The sequence below is a fragment of the Dendropsophus ebraccatus genome, chromosome 4, assembly GCF_027789765.1.
Source record: "Dendropsophus ebraccatus isolate aDenEbr1 chromosome 4, aDenEbr1.pat, whole genome shotgun sequence".
Classification (NCBI taxonomy): domain Eukaryota; kingdom Metazoa; phylum Chordata; class Amphibia; order Anura; family Hylidae; genus Dendropsophus; species Dendropsophus ebraccatus.
Window position 1 is genome coordinate 40,495,554 of NC_091457.1, and position 15,346 is coordinate 40,510,899.

General features: G+C 42.8%; 1 protein-coding gene across 1 annotated transcript in view; it reads right to left on the minus strand.

Annotated features, from left to right (window-relative positions):
* LOC138789268 (mucin-2-like) overlaps positions 1–15,346 on the minus strand; it is a 62,396-nt gene that overhangs the window by 14,766 nt on the left and 32,284 nt on the right. The window contains exons 19-33 of the mRNA XM_069967872.1: positions 14,630–14,679; positions 13,657–13,757; positions 10,216–10,367; positions 9,473–9,611; positions 9,245–9,355; positions 8,962–9,141; positions 8,633–8,872; positions 7,350–7,506; positions 6,636–6,764; positions 5,775–5,925; positions 5,426–5,466; positions 3,310–3,555; positions 827–2,169; positions 746–769; positions 59–664 (exon numbers count right to left, since the gene is read on the minus strand). Of these exons, the coding sequence (XP_069823973.1) occupies positions 59–664; positions 746–769; positions 827–2,169; positions 3,310–3,555; positions 5,426–5,466; positions 5,775–5,925; positions 6,636–6,764; positions 7,350–7,506; positions 8,633–8,872; positions 8,962–9,141; positions 9,245–9,355; positions 9,473–9,611; positions 10,216–10,367; positions 13,657–13,757; positions 14,630–14,679 (3,670 nt within the window). The remainder of the gene's footprint in view (positions 1–58; positions 665–745; positions 770–826; positions 2,170–3,309; positions 3,556–5,425; positions 5,467–5,774; positions 5,926–6,635; positions 6,765–7,349; positions 7,507–8,632; positions 8,873–8,961; positions 9,142–9,244; positions 9,356–9,472; positions 9,612–10,215; positions 10,368–13,656; positions 13,758–14,629; positions 14,680–15,346) is intronic.

The following is a 15,346-nucleotide window of genomic DNA, read 5'->3' on the forward strand; positions in this document are numbered from 1 at the left end:
TGGTGGGAGTTTTAATTTCAGTCACAGTAGATGGAGTAGGTGTTGATGTAGTTGAGACAGTGGTGGTGGTGGTGGTGGGAATAGATGTCTCTGTTACAATGTGAGTTGTTGACACAGAGCTGGTGGGAGTTTTAATTTCAGTGACAGTAGATGGAGTAGATGTTGAAGTAGTTGAGACAGTGGTGGTGGTGGTGGGTGTAGTTGTCTCTGTTACAATCTGAGTTGATGGCTTAGAGGTGGTGGGAGTCTTACTTTCAGTCACAGTAGATGGAGTGGATGTTGAAATAGTCGAGACAGTGGTGGTGGGAGTAGTTGTCTCTGTTACAATGTGAGTTGTTGACACAGAGCTGGTGGGAGTTTTAGTTTCAGTCACAGTAGATGGAGTAGATGTTGAAGTAGTAGAGACAGTGGTGGTGGTGGTGGTGGGAGTAGTTGTCTCTGTTACAATGTGAGTTGTTGACACAGAGCTGGTGGGAGTTTTAGTTGCTGTTACAGTGGATGGAGTAGATGTTGAAGTAGTTGAGACAGTGGTGGTGGTGGGAGTTGTTGTCTCTGTTACAATCTGAGTTGTTGGCTTAGAGGTGGTGGGAGTTTTAGTTTCAGTCACAGTAGATGGAGTAGATGTTGAAGTAGTTGAGACAGTGGTGGTGGTCGGAGTAGTTGTCTCTGTTACAATCTGAGTTGTTGACACAGAGCTAGTGGGAGTTTTAGTTTCAGTCACAGTAGATGTTGAAGTAGTAGAGACAGTGGTGGTGGTGGGAGTAGTTGTCTCTGTTACAATGTGAGTTGTTGACACAGAGCCAGTAGGAGTTTTAGTTGCTGTTACAGTAGATGGAGTAGATGTTGAAGTAGTTGAGACAGTGGTGGTGGTGGGAGTTGTCTCTGTTACAATCTGAGTTGTTGGCTTAGAGGTGGTGGGAGTTTTAATTTCAGTCACAGTAGATGGAGTAGATGGTGAAGTAGTTGAGACAGTGGTGGTGGTGGGGGGTGTAGTTGTCTCTGTTACAATCTGCGTTGTTGGCTTAGAGGTGGTGGGAGTTTTAGTTTCAGTCACAGTAGATGGAGTAGATGTTGAAGTAGTTGAGACAGTGGTGGTGGTGGTGGGTGTAGTTGTCTCTGTTACAATGCGAGTTGTGGACACAGAGCCGGTGGGAGTTTTAATTTCAGTTACAGTAGATGGAGTAGATGTTGAAGTACTTGAGACAGTGGTGGTGGTAGGAGTAGTTGTCTCCGTTACAATCTGAGTTGTAGACACAGAGCTGGTAGGAGTTTTAGTTTCAGTCACAGTAGATGGGGTAGATGTTGACGTAGTTGAGACAGTGGTGGTGGTGGGAGTAGTTGTCTCTGTTACAATCTGAGTTGTTGACACAGAGGTAGTTAGAGTTTCAGTTCCAGTCACAGTAGATGGGGTTGTCTCAGTTACACCAGATGTTACAGTCAAGGTACTTGTGTAAGGTGTTGTCTTTTCACAAAACCTAGAACAGCACTCAAATTGCACTCTGTAATTGTAGCAAATTTGTGAACCAGTTTGATCACGATTGTTACATATCAAGCCTTTTTTAAGGTCACACTGGTATATTTGGCTTGATGCATTATTGTTGCTTCCTCCATATACTATAGCCTCACATCGAATGTTTGTTTCTATCTCATCAGCACCGCAAACCTGATAACCTTGTGACTTAATTTCCTGCAAACTCTCTTTATCACCGTCATTAATATTTGAGGTAGGGGCATGCAAATCAAACCATGCGGTGTATCGACAATCCATATGTGTGCAGGGGGTAGATGTTGGTGTGGTTGTAGTGGTAGCTTCTCGAGTTGTGGATGGAAGGCTAGTTGTTGGACTTTCTGTAGTAGTTGTTTCACAAGTTGTTAAGGAGTCACAGCACTGGATACTTATCTCATAATTGTAGCAAATAGGTCGGTTATCCGAGTTCTTGCAAATTAAACCAATATCCTTGCTGCATGTTACATTTTGTCCTAAATCTGTTAGCTCATATTCTGGGAATGCCTTTGCCCGACATCTGACACTGAGCGGTGATTCACAGACACTATATCCAGCTTTTCTGATGTTAGCAAATGTTTCAAAGTCTCCAGTGTCTTTTTGGCCAGAAAGAATCACTGGATAAGAAGTATCATACCACTTCGACCAAGTGCATTTTGCACACACTAAAATGGAAAATAATTAGAGTTAGAAAACTGTATAAATATTTCAGTGGGTTTGTTATGAAGGGTAAAAATAGTTAAAAAGAGGAAATCCAAAAGTCAAAGTTCTAATGGAAAAAAACACAAACTGGTGCCAGAAAGTGCCAGAGATTTATATAATTTACATCTATTTAAAAATCTCAAGTCTTCTAGTACTCATCAGCTGCCGTATATTCTGCAGGAAGTGTTGTATTCTCTCCAGTCTAACACAGTGCTCTCTGCTGCCACCTCTGTCCATGTCAGGAACTGTCCAGAGCAGTAGCAAATCCCCATAGAAAACCTCTCCTGCTCTCCAGGCTGGAAAGAATTCCACTTCCTCTATGCTTTAAAGGAGAAGTCCAGAGCGAATTTTTATTAAAGTATTGTATTGCCCCCCAAAAGTTATACAAATCCCCAATATACACTTATTACGGGAAATGCACATAAAGTGCTTTTTTCCTGCACCTACTACTGCATCAAGGATTCACTTCCTGGATAAAATGGTGATGTCACGACCCGACTCCCAGAGCTGTGCGGGCTGTGGCTGCTGGAGAGGATGATGGCAGAGGGATGCTCTGTGTCCCTCCAGTGCCCTGTGTCCCTCAGTGTCCCTCTGCCATCGTGACATCTGTCTGTCGTGACATCACCATTTTATCCAGGAAGTGAAGCCTTGATGCAGTAGTAAGTGCAGGGAAAAAAAGCACTTTATAAGCATTTCCCGTAATAAGTATATATTGGTGACTCGTATAACTTTTGGGGGGCAATACAATACTTTAATAAAAATTTTCACTGGACTTCTCCTTTAATGTCTTCTATTGAACATTAAATATTACATCAATTTTGAAAAGAAATATCTGAAATTTTAAAATTATTGCATAATTTTGGCTTATAAAAGTGCAGAGATGGCCTTGCATAGTCTTAGGACTGATCCACTATATGTAGGGAATTTGTGGCTTTGTATTGGAAAAACAGAGATTCTACCAATTAAAATATTAACTCAAAACGGCACTTATTGGTAATAGGTGGGCATTCATATGCTGAGATCATGCAGGTACCAATGTAAATCTGATCTATGGTGAGTTAAAGGCACAGTACATCCAACACAGTAAAGGAAGCATAACTTACCTGTTGTCACTGTGGTTGTACTCGGAGTGGTGACTGTTGGGGTGGTAGAACTGACTGTTGTTGTGACTGGTGATGTAGTGGAGAAATAAAATGTTGTAGTGGGTGGTGATGTTGTGCCGCAAGGCTCATTGATTCTTGTGACTCCTCCATTCTCACATTTGGCTGTGATACAACCTCCAATGCCATCAGAAGTGTTGTAAATTGTCTCCCCGTTCTTATATATCTTCCCAGCATACATACAGCAATCTGTTGACAAGAATGAATAAACATTGTTTATTCTGATATATTTTACCTTATGTTAGTATAAAATGTCATATTGTTTTATACCTCTACCATAGAAGGAAGATTACACCTGTCGACCTACTTTGAACTGAATTCAGGCCATTACTTAGATTAATTGAAATCCTGCTTGTGCAAGGGACTCCAGAGGAAGCCTTTGGGGGACATCTATGAAAAGTAAGGCAGGGCAGGTGTGTACACCAGGGAGAAGGTGCAGATTAGCCCCTTATTCCCTGGCGTACGCCTGCTGTATCCCCCTGCTCGCCCGATCGGCAGACATCGGGGGCTCGGAGGGGCGCGGCAGGGTGAGAAGGAGGCATGGCCTTCTCCCGCACCTCTTTTATCATGATCTATGCCTGCTCGCAGGTGTAAACCAGGGCAGTTTCTAGGTAATTTTGACTACAGGGCGAATCTTGATAAAAGCGCCCCCCCCCCAACACATAGACACTACGCCATTCGCCCCCCCTTAACACACACACTATCAACACACACACTATGCCCCCTGACCCCCCTCCTCCACACACTATCCCCCCTGACCCCCCCTCCTCCATACACTATCCCCCCTGACCCCCCCTCCTCCACACACTATCCTTCCTGACCCCCCCTTCTCCAAACACCATCCCCCCTGACCCCTCCTTCTCCACACACTATCCCCCCTAACCCCCCCTCCTCCACACACTATCCCCCCTGATCCCCCTTCTCCACACACTATCCCCCCTAACCCCCTTCTCCACACACTATCCCCCCTGACCCCCCCCTTCTCCACACACTATCCCCCCTGATCCCCCTTCTCCACACACTATCCCCCCTGACCCCCCCCCCCACTTCTCCAAACACTATCCCCCCGGATCCCCGGATCTCGCCCCCCGGTCTGTCAGATCCCCTCCGCAGCTGCCACGACCGCGCTCATGTGACTTGCCCCGGCCATCCCTGCGCCTCACCTACTGCCCGCACTCCTCCAATCAGCGCAGAGCGGGAGCGTGGGGCCGCTGCGGCCGGCCGTGGCGAACACGTTGATTGGCTGCGTGCACCACGGCCGGCAGCAGCGGCCCCACGCTCCCGCTCTGCGCTGATTGGAGGAGTGCGGGCAGTAGGTGAGGCGCAGGGACGGCCAGGGCAAGTCACATGAGCGCGGTCGCGGCAGCTGCAGACGGGATTGTCGCTCACATGAGCGTCCCGTGCCGCTCATATGACAGATCGTGGGCGAGATGCCGGACGGCTGGGTGACGGTCTGGGTGTGGGGGCGCATGGTGCGCTATCCAACCCAGGCTGTGTGAGGTCCCGGGGGAGCCACCAGCGCCCCCTAACTCTCGGCACCCCGTGCCGTCGCCCGGCCCGCCCGGTGCAAGAAACGGCCCTGGTGTAAACCATGATCCAAATCTACACCTGCTGGAAGCAGGTGTAGATTTGGTATGTCGGGCACAGGTTCGGGGACACGGGCGGATTGACTAAGAGGTGTGCGCCTCTAAGTGAATTCGGTCGGGGAAAATGGGGTGGGGCCTAAGTCAAGACCGGCATACGAGTACACCAGTCTTCATAAGTCCCCCCCTTTATGTTATGTCCTAATAGTACATGTGAACTATCATTTAGTAAACCCCTTTGATGTTGCAGGTGGAAAGGGGTGTCTAATCAGCTATAAAATAATTGCCAGCTAGGTATGTAACAACTGACAAATAAAACACATATGTAATACAAGGATGGACTGAATCCACCAGAAAGGGAGCAGCATCTCTTAGAAATCCATATGCCATGATCAAGCATACTGACGGAGTTGTCCACATGAGGCACCAACTTTAGCACAGAGCAAATCTGTAACATAGTATAAACGTCTCCTTACCATTGAGTTGGTAACATGTTTTGCCTTCAGTTGTACAGTTGCTGTATAAGAAAGAAAATGAAAAGAAAATGTGAGTATTGAACCTGGAGTGCATGTTATGCTGTCATGTAGGACTTGATCAATACATAGAGCCTCAGAAGAAAACATTTATAAGCATTCTATACTTACATGTCATTGCAAGTTCAATCTATTACTACTAAGCAATATCCACCAATTTTTATAAACACTACACTTATAGTAAAATCTTACAAAAAATCTCTGAATGGATGTCGAGAAATGGGTAAACATAAAGGTAAGGATCTGCAAGGATGAGGTTATGTCTGCCTGCACCTTCAAGCAGAATACTCACCAGACTGTGCAAGTATTATTGCTGTCAGATGGCATTGTGTATCCTATGGGATATTTATTGTCATATTCGTCATAGCAGTCACATGCCGGCACACACTTCATTGTGTCTTCATCAAAGTAAGGTGCTTCTTCAGGACAACTAGGATAACATCCTATGCAGATGAAATGTAGCTACAGTTAGTGGTACAAATACACATTTTTGATCATGGTTATATCTTTCACTTACATATTTTTTAGTGTTTTTTATACAATTTATTTTGCAATATAGTATGTAAAGCAAGGAATTGTCAAGGGCATACTGTGAGTTATAGTTTTACCACAGCTGCAGAATCCTAGGTTGCAGATCCCAGATTTAGCGTAAAGTAAAAATACATATGTAAGCATTATACAATTCGGCAGGGAAGGTATCTCTTCGTGGTTCATGGAACTCATGGCATACTATAGGAAGCAGGCCCCAACCTCTACACCAAGTAAAAGGGTGGGTGACCAGCAATGTCATGAGATGGTCATCATCTCATCAATCTTTAGTATGTCTGGAAGTCTATAGTTAGGGACCTTTATGTATATTATACAAAGATAGGGGGAGATTTATCAAACATGGTGTAAAGTGAAACTGGCTCAGTTGCCCCTAGCAACCAATCAGATTCCACTTTTCATTCCTCACAGACTCTTTGGAAAATGAAAAGTGGACTCTGATTGGTTGCTAGGGGCAACTGAGCCAGTTTCCCTTTACACCATGTTTGATAAATCTCCCCCATAATCCCTGTCAAGTAGACCTTTAAGACTTTTAGATTTTAACCATGTAAATACTATAATACAAATATATTTTTGGATGTACCATACATTTAAGCCAGCTTCATACCTTCTAAACCAGGAAGATTATTGTAACAGCTTCCTTTGGGGTTCCGGCAAGTTTTCATACACCGAGCACCACAGGCCTTGTAGTGCCACTCGCAGTGTCCTTCTTGGTTGTAGAAATCACAAAACAGTGCTGTTTGAGAAGGATAAAAGAAATGATCAATAGCAGGAAGTAAGTGGCCATTAGAGAACCATTGAGGGGACACCTCTTTTTTTTTTTTAACAAAGTTCCTAAGAGAAATGGAGGATAGACATGAGTGATGGTGCCAGTCTGCAAGGGGGTAATGCTAAGGTGGCAATTGTATATATGACAAATGAGGCAATTGTATGTATGACAAATCTTATCCAACTTTAAGCCGGCCTTATTGGCCTTATTAATAGTATAGTCTCATAAATACCAGCTCTTTTTCCACAAACCAGCCTAGCAATCAGCTGGCCACCAATAATTCAGATTCTGAAACCAGCCATTATAGGTGTAAGAAGATGACTCTGGTCCAACACATGATTGAGCAGCGTCAACAAATAAGAGCCTCTTTTGTTAGCAACCCTCAGTGAAGGCTAATAGAGTCTGAACCTAAGCCAGGGAACCACACAATGATGTAAGCTCTAATCGAGCATAAGGAAAATGGCTGTTGTGTTTTGAGAATGATTTTTAAAAATAAATTTTAATAAACTTTTATCTTTATAGGAATGCTACAAAGGGTAGTATCAAACTCACGGCACAATGTCGGGGTTCTCCAGCTTGTGCAAGTTCCGGCTTCACTACAAGCTTGGGCATATGATGCCACTGCAGTACAGAAGCACTCACAGTCTCCACCAGAGTCACAGGCACAGGCATCACTGACACAAGCGTCATAATACTTCACAGGATCCACCTAGAATAAAGAAAATTTTGGTGAAGTTATGATAGAAGGCCTGGTAGGAAATAAAAAGAAATGTGAAATGTGTCAAATGCTCTTATACAGACAACAAAGTATCAAGAATTCTATAATAAATCATGGGTGAGTATTTTTTAGGCTTTATTCTGTAGGAAGTATGAGGCCGCCACTTAAAAAAAAAAAAAAAATCACTCACCATCTTCGCTCTCTGCCACCCCTGGAGCAGCAGAGCTCTGGTCACTGCAGTCCTCCCAGGTTCATAGACATGACATCATAAGCCTGCTCAGCCAGTGGTTGAGTGGCTGAGAAAGGGACACTGTTGCAGCCAAATTTTGGCTGAGCAGGTGTGTGGCATTATGCCTACAAACCCGATGCTGCTTTGTAATGACAGAAGCTCTCTGATTTTGGGGGTGGAAGGGGAGCTTTTTAATAACCACAACACTCTCTGTGTGTTAGTAAAATTAATAAGTGCTGCCCAGGCAACCACTGTAATACACAGTCATAATTAAAAGGTAGGAGTCATTTTTTGCTTTACACCACTATCCACATAAGTGACACAGAAGGCGGTAACTGAAATCCTATTCAAGCATAGACATTTACCAAACAGTAAAGGACATCATGTTATGGAGCAGATTGATACGTAGATTGATACAGTTTTAGGCTATGTTCACACTACGGAGGAGACCGGCCGTTCCGTGACCCCGGCCGTATCACGGAACGGCCGGTCTCTGACCGGATCATCCCGGCCGGTACTTAACTACCGGCCGGACAAACTTTCTGGCCGCAGAGCTCTGATGCAGGCGCATCTGCGCGCGCCCGCATCAGAGCTTTCCATAGCACACTATGTAGCGAGTGTCTGGAGCCGCTCGCTTCATAGTGTGAACTGACAGGGTTTTCCACGGCCGCAATTCATTGAAATTTATTGAAAAATGACATGTCAGTTATTTGCGGGGCCGCACATGATCCCGGCCGGAGCGTATACGATGTGTATACGCTCCGGCCGGGATCCCATTGAAGCCATCGGCAACAACGGCCATAGTTTTACGTAGTGTGAACATAGCCTTACATAGACTGTGAGCATGTAGTTATATTTTATCCAAATATATACTTCAGAAAATCTTACCAGAGCATGACAAGAACTGAATGTGGAGCTAGTGATGATACTACATTGTCTTTGTGCCCAGGACTTCCTGTAGGGGTTCAGGGAACAGGGGTCCTTGAGGGTACTTGCATCTGGGCAGCTTGGAGATAGTTTCCAGCTGTTTCCGAACTCAACTACATTTCCTACCAGTGACAGACTTCTCGTGGTGAAATCATTGACTGCATTTCCATCATAGTTACCGCACAATCCGCACACTGCGCCCTATAGAAAAAATAAGAGTTATCAATTCCCAACCACTAAATAGAGTCATAATGCCTAGTTTTACATTTTACAATGGTCTTGTTCAATACCTGAAAAGTTGGTTCCAGCTTGATAAAAATGGTGGTCTTTGTATCCCATATTAACACCAATCCATTAAGGGCTTCAATAACCATATAGATGCCCATCTGCCGCACCTTGTATGGGACATATGTTCCAACATCAAGCTTTACAACCTCAAATTTCTCACTGCTCAGTATCAGTTGATAATTCTAAAGAAACAAAAATATGAAGAAGACATTTGAACATCATCTCAGTTAGTTTGTGCATTACAACTCAATCCTCAAGATGTTACCAATATAAAGTGTCACTTACGCCAAGGAAGACCTTGATGGATTTGGAGCAGGTAGTACCTGTGGATCCACATGGTACATTCTCAGTGATGATACGGAATGTTCCGTTAGAGGGGTCACCACTACAATAGTCCTGGATTAAAAATAAAAAATAAAAAATAAAAAAAAAAACATTACTAGTAAGTAATATTTTATGATGTGGACTTTTTCTATTTTATTTTAGTAGGAAGACTGTAAAAAAATTATTTACTTGAGCCAATGTGTATTCGCAGTCTCCACTAAAGCTGTATCTTTTGGTGTCAAATGTGATATAGTTCCCATCTCCGTATACAGTACAGGTTCCCATACATTGCTCACCAGTGCATTCCCAGTTTCTGTTAACACAAGTACTGTGGGGAAAAAAAGTCAGTAGTCTTGGAATTATATTATGCACCAACATAAAACAAAAAAACATGGAAGCCATGTAGATAGTAAACTGTATACTTGTTATGAGTTGTCTATTAGAATCCCTTCAATTACATACGTAGAGGTGTGGGGGGGGGAGGGCTACAGCAAATATAAAATGGGGTCCCCTGTTGATACTGAAAAATTCAGGAACAGGAAGGCCATTGGTAGCACAGACAAAGGCAAGGAGCAAAATGCAATTATACATAGTGTAAATGTCACCAAGCCCGCACTGCATAATCAGGTGGTACCATGCTAAGCAACTACAAGACTTGGCAATCTTGTAGAAACCACATAAAAAGAAATTTCTTGAGCTATGTAAAACAGATTGCAAAGGTTATGTGTCTCTTAGCTAAGGTACTGATCCCAGTCTTGAGTATGAATGTCAGGACACCTGTCACCTGTATGAGCATTTCAAAGCAGATCTAAGGAAGAATTTCATCTATATCTATATACATGATTGGCAAAATGTAAATTTCCCCTCGAAGGGCTCTACTGCTCGAAATGAGATGAAAATCAGACAGCGACATTTAACTGTGAGGCACTCACCAGGTATTGCAGAGCACTTTGATATTTGAGCCTGCAGCGTAGACTTGATTGTTGTGTATACATGGACATTGCTCCGCTGTCACACATCCTCCATTACCATCAGCTATAAGTCCATCAGGACAAACACAGCCAGATACACACTGTGTGCTGTACTGTAAAAGACATGATGAGAAGTAATGATGTAAAAATCTTGTTTTGTTAATTATCTTCAATAATAGCAACTAAAACTGGTGTTTAATTGAACTTTAAAGATCTAAACTCAGTATGACACAGCAAAAATCACCAGAGAGTAGATAGGCATTCAAGCTGAACTGTTCTGCGTGTTTGGCGTCTACTGTACAAACAGATCTGGGAGTAGCTCTGAGTGATCCTTAGGCCATCCGTGTAGACATCACAGGAAGAGATTGGCAAATGGAAATGTTACGCTTCATCATGTATTTATTCTTAAGTAAGCGTTCAAGGATAAATTCTTCATGGAAAAGTTGGTGAGTCGGTCTCCTTCTTTACTGCAGCGCTGTTCTACTCTGGTGACACCTTGTGGTGCTATAATAGGGTATGTTCTTCCTTATTGTATAGATTTTATGACACAGCACACATTTTGGGTGTTTTAATGCATCAGATTTTTTACTGTGTATGTGTGCGTTCACACCTACAGGATCCGCAGCGGATCTGGAGCAGATCTGCAGCAGATTTGATGGTGCAGATTTGATGCTGTGTTCAGTTATTTAAATGAAATCTGTTACGGATCCGCAGCGGATCCGCAGCAGATCCGCAGCAGATTTCATTTAAATAAGATCAGCTGTGGATCCGGTAAGTGTGAACGTACCCTTAAGCAATATAAATAAACAGTTGGACACAGTATAAAATCTACAGCATATACAGTACATTTGAATATACCCCTGTACTTAGATCAGGGATGGGGAACCTTTGGCCCTCCAGCTGCTGCAAAACTACAATTCCCATCATGCCTGGATAGCTAAAGCTTTGGCTGTACAGGCATGATGGGAATCGTAGTTTTGCAACAGCTGGAGGGCCGAAGGTTCCCCATCCCTGCCTTAGAACAATAGCTGAATTTCCCGTGCCCCAACTTAGAACTGGATCATCCCATTAACCATGGTACTGGCACAAAAAAGCACCACTTTCTACAACTACAATTATTTCAACCGCTTCTTCAATTAAAAATACCACCAATTTATATATGACCAGCTAAACTGCAAGTATCGCAGCAAAAGTTCATAGTTACCAACAAGCAGGACAGGAACAGCTACTTGGAGTACTATGAGTATTTCAATAGCAGCAGATGGAACATGCAAGCACGAGAAGTTCTACTAAGACTAAATGGACCACACAGACAACAAGGGCAGCTCAGGCAACCACATACCATTTTGAAAAGTACTATAACATTATACATGGGTACCCAACATAATTCAGAGGTACGCTCTATGCCACCAGTGCAATAAAAACCAATGCTAAATCAATTATTCCAACTGCATCAGCCATGGGAAGTACTGTACAATCATTTTATATATTGTATGGATACCACTACAACTGCAGCAAACACAACCAAGTACTGTACAGTTCCACTTCACTGCCTGCAAGCACGACAACAAATACAACTAAGACTACGACAAATATTGCTAGAAGAAAAAACATTCTATTACCATCATTGACAGGAAAGAAAAGGGTCGTATATGGCGCATGCTTCAACTATAAACAGCTAAACAACATTGCATAGAAACATGACAATAACAAAAGTCAATGGGGGACATTTATGAAGCGTCCGCCCAAGGCGTATCGCCAGGGAGAAGGTGCAGATTCGGCCCTTCTCCCTGGCGTACGCCTGCCGTATGTCCTGCTTGCCCGATGGGTGGGCTGGGAGAGCTTGGTGGGGGGGGGGTGGCGTGACAGGCGCCTCATTTATCATGATTTACGCCTGCTCGGCGTAAATCAGGATCCAGATCTACACCTGCTGGAAGCAGTCCTATATTTAGTACACCGGGCGCAGGTTCGGGCACCTGGCCTGATTCACTAAGGGGGCAAGGCCTAATATACGTAAGACCGGCGTACTTGTTCACCGGTCTTCATAAATCCCCCCAATGAGACTATTGTTGAAGTGTCACTATCATCATAGAAAACTTTTGAGATGTCATAGAGACATGTGAAAAGTTTTGATCAGTGTGGGTCTGAAAACTCAGACCCATACCGATATTTAGAACAAGCAGGGAGAGGACCGTGCTGCAGCCCATCCGCTCCCCGCATAATTAGTCGGCTCCACAGACTTACATTATGAGACCGACTGATTATGTGAGCCGGGAGAGGATCGCGCTTGTTCTCCCGATCGGTATAGGTCTGAACACCCAGACTCGGATCGATCAAAACTTTTGACATGTCTCTATGACCTGTCAAAAGTTTTCTATAATGAGAGTGACACTTTAAAAAAAAATTTCTTGCTTGCATATATTTAAATACATTGCACTCAATGGCAATTCTCTCAGATGGGCTCTGAAAGCTTGGTCGTTAACTGCTCCATTTTTCATGGAAAAATCATGGAAGATGAGTAATGAACAATACATAGTTCATGAACGTAGTTTTCATCATAATTCCAATTAGATGAGTTTCCAGAAGAAGACAGTAGAGCCTGGACCAACCAGAAAGCACTAAGCAGGTTACACTGCATTAGAACACATGCAATCTGCCTTTTCATTAAATGGGGTGTTTTATTTTCAAAAATTTTTGAGGCATATCAAACATTTTGACCAGTTGGACAGTCCTCTTACACACACAGATATCTGACCAATTTATCTGCCAGATTTTTTTTTTTTAACCAAAGCCAGGAATGGATTTGAAAAGAGGAGAAATATCAGTTTTTCCTTCATGACCCGTTCCCTGTTTATAGTCTGTTCCTGGCTTTGGCTTCACAAATCTGTCAAATAAATTGGTCACATATGCGTGTGTGTAAAAGGACCCTAGGTGATTGGACCCCAACTGACCAGGAGAACAAGCCACAAGAAGTATGAGTTCAGAGTATTCTCTCCCAACTTCATGCTGTGTGATTAAGATAGTCATACAATGTAAGTCTATGGGACCATCGTGCTCACAACACTAACTGTCAGTCTTGGTCTGAAAGCACTGGAATCATACATGTATTGGTGGAAATTTTTGATGCAGTTTTTTGAAGCCAAACATTGGAACAAATGCAATAGATAAGCAAAGTATTAACCCTTCCATCATATGATATCTTCTTTCTTTTGCACTCCTGTCTTTAGCTAAAAAAAAAGTGCATGTGTCATTTCAGCATTACACATAGGTCTTAGCCTCACTGAATTTAATTACTACACAATAGCCTCCAGGTTACTAGGACTTTGGGGGCCAGATTTTCACAGCAATTTTAATTCCAGATGGAATTACCATATTTATTTTTTCTGAATAAAAATTACTTACACACTGCATGTCTAAAGTCTGGCAACTCTTCTGACATTCTACCCCTGCAGTGCCTGCTGTCTTGTTTGTGCAGTCAAAGTATACTTGGGGAGCTGTGCACACTATAAAAAAAACAAAACATTAAAATAACATTAGTTTACAGAAAAATAGATGAACATTTTGAGAACAGAATGAGGAATTTGATAAACTGTTTTTTTATTATTATTATATTATTATTATTATTATTATTATTATTATTATTATTATTACAGGATATTAGACCTCTAAAACTAGGCCCTCATTTATGGTATATATGAGAAGTTGCTAGAGGTTTCTTAGAAAAAGTGTAGGCTAATTTCCCGCTTAGGAGCATCCTCCAATAGCTCACACTCCAAATGTTTTCCTTGCAAGTCAATAGCCTGAGAGTTCATACTGCTAAGTGGCAGTAGCTTAGTCACTGTCTAAGGGTGGTATTACAGGAAAAATCGTAAGATAATTCGGATTTGAACAATAATCGTTTCGTGTAATAGCAGGCAACGATTAAATGACCAATGAGAAATCGTTGATCGTTTGATAGAATCTGGACCTATTTTCATCGTTGATTGTTCACAAATCGTTCAAACATCGTTCAGAGTAATAACACATCATTTGGTCGTTCCCTGGTCTATCAGCCAGGAAGGGACGAGCGAAGAACGACCGTAAGTAACAATCATCGTCCTGTGTAATAGAGTGAACAATTTAAGATCAATCAATCAATCACCACAATGTAAGAGAGTATCCAACAGTTATACTTCATACTCATGACCCCTATAAGCTTTCATAATAAGATGGCTTTTTACGAGCAGTACACTTTTTTTTATTTCACTTTCAGACTTCGGGGAACTATTTTATTCTGATGTAGGAAGAATATACAATCTTTTGACCTCTCTTTTAAACCCACACACTCCTCTGTTTGATTTTCACTCTTTCTAGGAAACAAAGTGCAATTACACACCTGTTACGTCTTTTTGTCCAATGCAATCTAGTTTTCCAGAAGAGCAGGTGCTGAAATATAATAAGTAAACATGAGTATACAAGTCATCTAAAGGGTAAGGTAAACCTAAACGCTGGGTTCACACAAACTGCTCTGTAGTTGGTTGTGCGGCCCATAAGTGTTACAAAATTCCATGGCTCTGCGGTGAAATTATATTAATTATATTAATTATATTGGGGGACATTTATGAAATGTCCGCCCAAGGCATACGCCAGGGAGAAGATTCGCCCATTCTCCCTTGCGTATGCCTGCCGTATCCCCCTTTAGCCGGATGGGTGTGCAGGGGGACAAGGCAAAGAGGAGGCGTGGCATTTATCATAATTTACTCCTAGGCGAGCGCCTCTTAGTGAATCTGGCGAGGGGAAGGGGGCATGGCCAAAGTTAATACTGGTGTACTCGTACGCCAGTCTTCATAAATCCCCCTCCCCCCATTGTTTCCAGACATTTTGATTGTCACACATCAATCTATAGTTCTGGAATGTGGAATGGTGCCTGCTTAAATCTGATATATTTCCTGTTTATGTACAATCGGTACGTCTCAAGAGGGCTATTAAATGAGAACAGTGTTAATCTTTGAGAAATGCCTATTTTCTGTACCGTATTCACTGCAACTGGAAATTTTGTTACTGTGTACTGGAAAAAGAATGCGAAGCAAGCGCCAATCTGTCAGCTCACCGC